At 41.5% G+C, this 10,790-nt stretch overlaps 2 protein-coding genes and 1 pseudogene across 2 annotated transcripts; 2 read left to right on the forward strand and 1 right to left on the reverse strand.

Moving 5' to 3' along the window:
• Window positions 1-114: 114 nt before the first annotated feature.
• LOC106345670 lies at window positions 115-1,176 on the forward strand (annotated as a pseudogene).
• A 2,309-nt stretch (window positions 1,177-3,485) lies between these two features.
• Window positions 3,486-4,558, reverse strand: LOC106453148 (germin-like protein subfamily 2 member 1). Its single transcript, XM_013895402.3, has 2 exons — window positions 4,298-4,558; window positions 3,486-4,217 (listed from the first exon to the last, which is right to left on the reverse strand). Exons 1-2 carry the CDS (start codon window positions 4,413-4,415, stop codon window positions 3,673-3,675), a joined length of 663 nt encoding a protein of 220 aa, XP_013750856.1. The 5' UTR covers window positions 4,416-4,558; the 3' UTR covers window positions 3,486-3,672.
• A 3,715-nt stretch (window positions 4,559-8,273) lies between these two features.
• LOC106454362 lies at window positions 8,274-9,055 on the forward strand. The gene is made up of 2 exons (XM_013896492.1): window positions 8,274-8,592; window positions 8,658-9,055. The coding sequence occupies exons 1-2, from the start codon at window positions 8,274-8,276 to the stop codon at window positions 9,053-9,055; spliced, it is 717 nt and encodes a 238-aa protein (XP_013751946.1).
• The last annotated feature ends 1,735 nt before the right edge of the window (window positions 9,056-10,790 follow it).

The following is a 10,790-nucleotide window of genomic DNA, read 5'->3' on the forward strand; positions in this document are numbered from 1 at the left end:
TATTAATTCTCATTTTCATGGCTTTTTAGTTCTTGATATGCGAGGCATATTTAATTTATTAGCATTCACGCAACTCTAGATCGAGATCAGATCTTCGAATCGTGGTAAGCGAAAATGTGGTCAATGAGTGTGATAAGGCGCACTGTACTGTCCAGCGCGTTTAGAGCTTCTTCTTCAACGAGGACATGTCTTCTTGGTGGTGGGTTTAGGAGCTTCACCGCCAAAAACATCACCGGACGAGTAGGAGCAAAGAAGAAGGAGATCACTCTAACGGAGGCAAAGAAGCTAATGAGGCTGGTGAATCTTGAAGACATGAAGAAGAAGCTTGTCGGTACCGCGGAGAGAGACGTCGTCCCTTACAGTGCACTTCTTGAAGCCTCTCAGGGAATGGGTCTCGTTAGATCTGCCGACGAAGCTCAGTCTTCGCTCGCGTCCTCGACGATGCCGGCGTCGTCTTGATCTTCCGGGATAAAGTGTATCTTCATCCAGACAAGGTCCTGTCCGAATCAAGAAAGCTCTTTGTTTCTCTTTGTTTTTTTCTCACTTAACCATCGCCATTTTGTGTTGATTTTTTGAAGGTGGTGGATCTGATCAGACGAGTGTTCCCTACGGATGAAACTCCAGAGGAAGCTCAGATCAAGGAAGAGTTCAACAAGATGAGGACCATGAAGGAAGAGATCGATGTATTAGCTCACAGACAAGTGAGGAAAATACTCTGGTTCGGTCTGGCTACAGCGATAGTTCAGATCAGTCTCTTCGTTACACTAACTTTCTGGGAGTTCTCGTGGGATGTGATGGAACCAATCACGTTCTTCGCTACGGCGACAAGTATCATCTTGGGGTATGCTTACTTCTTGATAACTTCGAGTGATCCGACTTATCAAGATCTTATGAAGAGATTGTTTCTCTCGAGGCAGAGGAAGTTGTTGAAAACCCAAAGGTTTGATGCCGAGAGGTTTCAGGCGTTGGAGAGGATGCACAAAGCGACCTCTTCTCATGCAGCTGCGTCTATAAGGAACCGTGTTGGGTTAGAACTTGATCTGGATGATGCTTTGCAGAGTCGCAAGGATTGATTTTAAACAAACAAAGTTACTCATTTTTATGTCTTTTCTTATTTTGGATCATCTTTATGCTTCTTGATTATACATAAGTATCCATTAATACTTCTATTTCTATAACTATGAATATGTTTCTCTCTACGTTATATTTTTACAGTTCTTCTACAAGAACTTTGGTGAAACAAACCATGCTCAACATAGTAAGTTAGTAACCCAAGAGACCACTTCACCTATATGAAAGCCTTTTGATATATTGACTTAGTAGTTTCCCTAAGCTTTCTTAGTGTTTAGTTTTAGTTATTAACACCAACCAAACCTAAATTAACACCAACCAGTTCTTCCCGCTTTTTTTCATGTGAATTCCTCCTTGTGGGTTTAACATTTTGAATACTAAAAAGGCTTTAAGTTTAGAGAGGCTATAGTTTACCTCCATCCCTCACCACTATTACTTATAAGAAGAATCTAGATCTTCTCTCGAGGCCTCCATGTTCGTGGTGGTGAGTTGGCTCGCCGTTACGGTGAGGCAGTGGCGTCGTTACTGCTCTTGTTCGGTGTGGTGTGTGTTTTCTTCGAGTGGAGCCGGGAACCCTTACGGCGTCGTCGGGATTCGTCTCCATCTGCGGTGAAACAAAGACAACTCGGAGATTGGTTCTCTCCGGAGGCGAGTCGAGGTTGGTTACGCTGGTGTTGGTTGTACTCAGTCTCCACAGTCATCTATGGCTGTATATGGCTCGTGTTGAAGTGCCTAGTTGAGTCCTACACAGTCGTCTATGGCTGTTTCAAGCTCTCCTCGGCTCTACACTTGTCTTTCCGGCTTCATCATCACGTCATCAGTTCGAGGACTTCATTAGTTTAACGGCCGTTTCTCTATTGGAGTCGAGCTCTTGTGCTTTATCTGTTGGTTCACTATTGACACAAGTGGATTAGTTTGCGAGTCACCTTCTCCGTTTCTTCGGTTTTCGAAGACGGCAAGAGACGTCACAGATTGGTCTTCCGTGGTGGTGTCTCTCTTGTGTTCAGCTACCATCCCAGTACCGGTGAAGGGTTGCTTGACTCGTCATTGGTAGTGTAGCTGGCTGATTTGCGTGTGAGTCGTTAGAGCTCTCTTGTATTGGTGTGTGGCTTGGAGGTCAGGCCTATTTGGTGTACAGGTTCTGTGGCAGCAGTAGCGAGCTTCGGTTCGGTCGGGAGGCGGTTTCAAGTGCTGTGTGGTGCTGTGTACAAGTCAGCTTTGGTGGCATTAGCAAAGCTCTGGTATGTACCCAAAACTCTCCCCTATTTGTCGTTTGGAGCTTCATGTTTAGAGATGGTTGCAAGTATGGAGTTTTTTGGGAGCTAGCTACTCCGGAAACGACACGAGAAGTCTCGGTATCCGAGGCAAGGAGAACCTCACATTTTTGTGATTATCGTTAACGGCTGAGAACGGTAACCAATTCTGAAGAATTATGAGAAGCAGAATAGCGGAACGTGCCGGGTTTATTGGGTGGGCGAAGCTAATTTATGTAATAGTTTGATTTTGGGAATTTTGTATAAAACTTGCTTGTAACCGGATCTAAAATTTCCGTTTATACGGGTTGATTTAATATATATAGGTATTTAAAAAAAAAAAATTTAGATAGTTGATTTGAAAGGCCAACGATTACATGGACTTTTACTTTCTGTTAATCTTCGCTGACATGTAGTAAGAACATAATGATGTGAATACTTGCTCATCCAACCAAACTTAATAACAATTGTTTTGTAAATGTTTCTCTTTGTTTGTAACTTTTTACTTATTGTCTTTGTCTTCATTTTTCAACTTTCAGTAATGTTGCATATCCATCCATTTACATCATCTGTTAGCTCTGTTCTCAAACTGTGAATGTGGATGCATGACTAATCTCCTCTCGAATGTTTTTGGTTTCATGATGTATTCATTAAAACCGATGTATGAGAAATGAGCTAATTCACACATGAATCTATATCTCTAGTCAGGTAATCTCCTTTCATGATGTACTCAAATGTTACTGACTGCTTATCGTCTCTCGGAGTGTAGCTGCTTGATACAGAGGTGCTTAATAGCGCAGCCGGACTCTATGCCCCAGGTTAATGCAGCCGGACTCTATGAGTATAAGGTAATGTATGAACCTTGAGTATGTTGCAAGAATCTTCTGTTTACAGAATTAGCTTTAGCTAATTAACTACAATGATCTAATTAGCTGGCCATATGATGTACATTTAGGTTTTGAAAGACGCAGCACATGGGGGAAGTTTAAGATTTGAATCTTATCAATTAACTAATCAGTTTTATTATGCCCATACGTGTAAGTCTATCAAGTTGATTATATTATATGATTAAGTAGCTTACCTGCTTTCATATTATATTTGAAGTCTTAAACTAAGATCAACATCAGCTTACCTGTTTCTAGTCAACTTTGAACCCAAAAATAAAATAAAACTGGATTATACAGAAGATAATACATTAAAACAATGGAACTCAAATGAACACTCAATGATGAATTTATTGGTTAACACTTTTATTACACAAGATAAATAAAAATGAGTAAAAATCATTCCTTTAGAAAACAGAACCTGACAAAACCAGACAAACCCGGTAATGAAAATTTGGAAATGATCATTTCTTGGGCTGGAACCTGCTTTTAATGTTTCTAACAATTCTCGGAGTTGTCTGAAACGCTTGAGACAAGATCTCATCAGGAACAGGAGGCGTAGAACCGAACAGAGTAGCACCAAGAGACTGAGTTCCAGGAAGCTGACTATTGAAAGCAGCGATAACGGCAGCAGGGACACGACCGTTGTTCTTCTGGAAATGAACAAGTCCTCTGGGGAAAGCGAAGACGTCACCTTTCTTGAGAGACTGAGAGATGAGCCTATTGGCGGTGGTGAGAAACCCGACGTCGAGGGTACCTTCGAGGACGTAGACGACTTCGGTGGCGCGCGGGTGAGTGTGAGGCGGGTTTAAGCCGCCTGGCGCGTAGTCGATGCGAGCGAGGGAGACGCCGAGCGTGTTGAGTCCTGGGATGGTCATCACGTTGGCGCCTGTGACTAAAGCTCCGAATGTGTTGTTGGTGAGACCTGGGTTTGCTATTCCTTGTGAGAAGAAATCGAGTGAGGAGACGTTGGCTGCGTCTTTGCAAGGGAAGCCGTTGACTTTGATTCCTGAAAGTTCGTTAAAAAAAGATTATTATTCAAGAAAATAAAAAGATAAGATGAATGGAGATAAATAAAGTTTTTATTACCAGAGGAGAGATCAGCAACGCAGAGGTCTTGGAGCATGTCGGGATCTGCGGAGACTGTAATGAAGAGGAAGGCGACGAGGCAGAGGAAGATGGAGAGAAATGAAGTTGGTGAAGCCATTGTTGATGGTTAATGGTGAGACTGGAACAGTTGAGAATGATGGTTTATAAAGGAGAGAGAAATTGAAGAAAGGAATGACTTTTCACGTTGAGACAGAGAGAGAGAGAAGCAAGGAACATGCCTCTTGCTTTTATTTCTCTGTATAAATGAAATGTTAAAGGTCAACAACTTAACCTATGCTAAACGAATGGATCAGGGCTGTTCTATTGAAAAAGATGGCCTACAATTGTTTTGGTCTTACACGTTACACGGTTTATTGACATTTAATGATTTCATAGAATAATAGGAGAATTTGATTTTTTTTTTTTTCGAAAAAGGACTTTCAAATTAAACTGCAAGAACATACACTCATAAGTTTGATAAAGTTTGCAATAAATAAAAGGGTTTAAAAAGACCTCAGATAAAGATTCACATTTGAATCCAAGAAAGCAAGACAAAATAAGACATTAACTAGTGGTTGTAGTTCCCTCGGTCTCGACGACCTTGTTTACCTCTTCCACTAATTCTTGTCCATCCCATATCTTGAACCTTTTGTGTTGGTTTTATTGTCCTTCCTCCTTGAGTTATATCATAACTAGAGGAGTCTCCAACCACATCAAAACCAATACCTTTCCCATATGCAAGCGGAGTTTCCGGCTCCATATGGAATCGTTGATGATCTAGAGGAGAATGAGGATCAATTGCTTGCTCAGTTTCAGAAGCTTGAGAGCCTTCCAAAATGATAGAATGTGATGGAATATCTTCCATAATACGTGACTGAGTTGGCGCAGCTTCATCGGCTGCTAATAGAGGTAAAGTGTTATCAATCTGAGAGCAAGGGGTAGTGTGTACCTCATGCGAATGTGTGATCGGACTAGCAAATGCACCCTCGGACAGAAGGGTGGCCAATGACTTTTTTTGAAATCTCATGTGTTTGATGGGTAGTAGGTGAGCTTGAGCTTTGCAGCAGCTTGACAATGTCCACCATTGGAACCTCTTCATTTGTAACTTGAGTCTCCTTTGTAATAGGACCAGAATCATGTGGCTGAGGTGGTAATAAGCACTTTTCTCTTTATGACCAAGTGCACCACACCTTTCACATGCACTAGGAATCCAAGAGTACTCAACTTCTACCAAGTAGATATTACTTTGCTTGTCATCAAGTGCAATGAGCTTCGGGAACGGTTTATCCAACTCCACTTCAACTAGTATTTTAGCTTCTCCCATGTTTGTTGGATCTAAACGAGGCTTGTGAGTAAGCATTGGCTCTCCCAAACCCGATGCTATGTGGCTGATGCCAAGTCTAGAGAAGCAAGAATCTGGAATATTTTTAAGAGTAACCCACACTGGCAAGGTCGAGATCTCAGGTGTTTTGAAAGAGTCAACATGACTCCAAGGAGCCACAAAAAGTAGACAATCATCAACATGCCACACGCCCCGTTGAATAACCAATTTACGAGTATTTTCATGAGGAATATGGAATAAAAATGACGAGTTTTCTAACTTCCGACAGGTAATCCTACATTCCCGACCCCATAACCTATTTAGAACTGCATGTATAAGACCTCCAGGAGGAATTGAACACCTATGAAACTGTCCAACGACATATGCTTCCTTATTCTCCGGTCCTAGTCTAAGTACCTTAGAGGGAATTGTGATTTGAGGTGTGCCATCTAGACGATAAGTCGGTTCAGTAGCACAGAAGAGATTCCTAGTGGACTGGTTCATGCGAGCAGCCCATGGGAATCGAAGGCTACCATCTTCCTTAAGAGCCGGAGGTGGAATTGTTTTTACCGGTAGTTGTGGCGGTGCTTGTACAGATAACGATGTGTGTCCCTTCTTAGTCTTGGGACCATTGATGATAGCCTCACCAATCGTTGGCCAGAAAGAATCTATCTGACACATAACCGCCTCAGAGACTCCTAGCCTTGGAGTTGCAGGTTCCGGAGGGGTCAGAGGGGGAGTGAAGTGAAGGGGCTTGGACCACGCTCCCAAGGACCTTACGAAGTTAGTTCCCTCAGCTTCGTCGAGTTGTTCCCCATCTTCTTCTTCAAGTTCGGATATTTCCGGTGGTTGAGCACCATCAGCAACAATAGCAACAACATCAACATCAGTGACGGCATCGACGGGAGAGGAGTCATGTATGGCATCAACGAGTGAGGAGTCGAGATTGTGAGTCGCAGAAGCAGGAGTCGTGAACTGCGACGGAAGAGAGACAGCTGGCATGCGAGCTTCGCCGTAACCGGTTGAAAAAGCTGCCATTCCTTGAAAACACAAGGGGATCTTCGAGATGGAGGGAGGAGAGGCTTTAATCGTGCCTGAGCAGGCGACGGAGAGCAGCAATGGCTGAGATAACCGTCGTTTTGATGCAGAGAAGTGTTAGGGTTGCGGAGTCGCTTGAGTTCGATTTTGGAGAAGCGCGTATACTTACGCGCTTGAGTTTTTTAAATGTGCTGTTTGTTATAAATCAAGTGATGAATGTCCATAACCGGCCCAATACCTAGAAGAGAGAGAGATGGCTGAAACCCTAGAGAGAGGAGAGAGAGAGGCGGCCGACTTTAGAGAGAGAGAGAGGCGGCTACTAGATTAGGAGAAAATGAAACCCTATTTCCTTTTTCTTATATTTGTAGTTATCCTAAATTTAGATGGATTAGGATTTGTATACATTCCATTTATCTCTATCTTGTAATCCTCATAAAAGGAACCCCATTGATTCATTACTAATAGACAGACAAATTCCATACTTTTACAACACGTTATCAGCACGATTGTTCTCTGCAATCTAAGCTAAAATCACCAACCCCTTAAACCCTAACCTAGTCGGCGACTTTAAACCTAACCCCAACGAACCCTAATTCGTCCTAACTCGCGTTCCAGCTCGTCAACAACCGATCAGCTCTATCCCTAAGGTGTTCCTGATCCTAGACGACCTCAGCTTCCATTCGCATCACAGCCAGCTCGTGTTCCCGATTAACCAGCTCGCAATCCTGATCAGCCGCTTGCAAACCCGATAGAAAGCAGCTCGCGAACCCGATAGGAAGCAGACGCGTCTCGTCCCGTTCAGCTCGCATCCGACGACTGCCAGCTCGTGTCCGTCCGTGTGCAGCTCGAGGTTCATCCATTCTCTTTGGTGGTCCGGTTTCAGCCCTACAAACAGAGGTATACCAATTAATCTAAGAACATAATGATCAAACCTTAAAACCCTGATCCATTATTATGGAAATCCAGTGTTCTTGATAAACCCTAAAAATTGGTATAACCTAAAACTGATCATCTTATAATCACTAGATTGAAATAGATTCTATTAGAACATGTTGATTGATTGTTCTGATCTGAATTATAAAAACCCTAAATCTTGGAATCGAAAACCCTAAAACCCTAAAGCTTGAAATCGATTTTAAATTGTTCTTGCTTGATTGAATGATTGATGATCTGAGTTTTAGAATTGATGGATTGATTGTATAATCTGAATCTCGAATTTAAATCCTAAAGGCCTTGAAACCTTGATCACATATTGCTAAAATCGAATTCTAGTATTGTTTAAATCAAAACCCTAGATTTCATAATTGAAACCAATTGATTAAGGTTGTTTGCATAACATATAAAACTGAATATGAATTGCATTCGTCTTGTTTTAATTATCAACCAACATGACATATAGATCGTATAAACTTGAATAGTTTGCATCATAAAATTGTATGGCCGTGTGGCCTGATCTATTTGTCACATATAGAATCTAATGATTGTTCGCACCATGGTTGATTAAATTGTTTGAAACATGATTGTATAAGACTTGATTGTGGCCAAAAATTATTGGTTGCCTTGCGGCCACATGATCACATTGTGAAACCCTAAATTATGAATGATAATGTGATTCAGATGTCGAAAATCTCAAACCTAGACTATGCTGCCTTTAATCTCTCTGGAGACAACTATTTTCCACGGGCACTTGACACAAAGATTAACTTGAGATCAAAGGAACTCGGTGATGCTATCATCGAGGGCAACAATGAGACTGATAAGAGTCGGTACAGGGCTATAAGTATTATACGCCACTATCTCACTGAGGGTCTAAAAGATCAGTACCTCACCATGGAGAATCCACTAGACCTTTGGACCGCTTACAGCGACGATATGATCACTTGCTATTACCAAAGGCTAAACATGAGTGGAAGAATCTCAGATTCATGGACTATAAGTCTATGGATGAATACAATTCAGTATTGTTTAAGATAGTCTCAATGATGAGACTTTGTGGTGAAGAAGTAACCGAGAAAGAGTTGCTTGATAAAACATTCTCCACGTTCCATTCGACGAATGTGTTGCTGCAACAGCAGTATAGAGAGAGAGGCTTCGCCTCATACACATATCTGATCTCGTGCCTACTCCTGGCCGAGGCTAATAATGAACTCCTGATGAAAAACAGTGAGATGAGACCCATCGGAACAGCAGCATTACCAGAAGCCAATGAGGCTGAAAAGAAAGATCCCAAAGAGTGCAACCATGTCCATGATGATAAGAGATCACACGGCAAAGGCCGTAGTAGAAACAAAGGACGTGGCCGTGACAACTACTCATATGGTCTAGCTATGGCCGTGGTCGAGGCGGCATATCCAAACCGTCTAACTCGTCCAAATCAGCTTGTCATAGATGCGGGATGAGTAACCATTGGGCCAAGAATTGTAGAACCCCTAAACATCTATGTGTGCTCTATCAAGAGAGCCTTAAGAACAAGAACCCGGAAGCCCATGTGGTTCATGATACCGGGCATGATGCTGATGATGATTTCGACCTTGAAAAGGACGACCTCTTGGATTTTGAGACTTCTGATTGTCTCAAAGACTAAAATCGACATCTTGTCTTATTGTTTTATGAATTGCTTTGATTTCATTGCTATTATATCTTGCCTGAGTTTGTTTGATAATGTGAATGATTTTATTGATAAAGAATTGCCTAAAGGGCATTATAGTACGGGTATAGTAGCCTAGTAAGAAATCTATGGCCAAGGCATTGCCCAAAGGGCATTATATACACCCAAAGAATGTGTGACCCATTGAGTTAAAATGGTTTCCAAATAGAAACAATGGGAAAAAGGAAACAAGTTCTTTCAGATTTTGAAAGGAAACGCCTAAGACCCTTTTAAGAAAGTGGTCAAGACTATACCTATGTAATCTACTGATCAAAACTATGCTACAAATTAGTATGATAAGAGGCAAGAACCGTGGTGATCATACTGATATATCCCATGAAAATTATACACTATATGGCATGACCGGATTAGCCATCCTAGTCTAAACTTGATGCAAAGATTGATATTGAAAAAGACACACAGAGTTATCCCATAAAGATCTCATGTTGTGTAACATGTACACAAAGGGGAAACTCATTAGGCTTTATTGTCCTAAGCATCACGAAATTATAGTATGTTCATGAGGGGGAGATAGGATAAACCCGTGATACATGATCACACATGATCAATACTACAAATTCGTGTACTACTATGGTCTATTACCATGCTATAAAAGGCTCGGCCTTAAAGGCCATTACCTATAAAGGTTCGGCCGTATAAGCCATTATCTATAAGGCTAAGACTCTAAAAGTCTATAAGCTTGGGGACATCATGAATTTACATGTATAAAAGGATAATATGTATCAGGCCATGTAAGTGAGCATAGATATTCCCATCTCAGATTGAATACGGGTCATAAATCAGACATACACCATCTTAAAAGACTTTGAATAAACCACCACATACATATATGTGTCGTCTAAGATGGAACCTCAGAAGAGGATTGGGAATATATGTTGGATAAGAGTATGACTTTCTCCCACGACTTCTAAGAGACCTTGAGCCAAATATGGGTGATCAGATAGTGGCCAGGTACACGGATTGCATGATCAATGAATCCGACTATCCAACATTAAAAGGAGAAAGCTATAAGCTGGTAAAGAGTAAAGAATGATAAGAAACAGAATGGTATCAACCATCATTGTCTTGGCAAAGATCATCGGATTAGAATTTTAGACGTCCAAAGAAAGAAAAGATTATACATAGCTAGCTAATCGAGATGCCAGACACTGACCCGAAAAGAAAAGAAAAGAATGACTAAGTCATAATCAGCTTAGCACCAAACGAAATCTGATGTCCTAGAAAGAGACACAGTCAAGTTGCTACAGAGTCTATACAAGATAGACCAATGTGTTCCATGAGATAAGGAACCTCGGAAAGAAAAGAGAAAGGTGCATAGAATACAGATCCGAGGTCATAAGGGAAACCATACCAGACATTGAGAAAAGGCTGCGCAGCTAAACATCTAAGGTACCAAACCATGTAGTTTGGGATGCCAAGCTACTAGGTAACAAAGGTCCTGAATAATGAAATCTCAAATCGATTAG

The sequence above is a fragment of the Brassica napus genome, chromosome C3 (genome assembly GCF_020379485.1).
Source record: "Brassica napus cultivar Da-Ae chromosome C3, Da-Ae, whole genome shotgun sequence".
Classification (NCBI taxonomy): Eukaryota; Viridiplantae; Streptophyta; class Magnoliopsida; order Brassicales; family Brassicaceae; genus Brassica; species Brassica napus.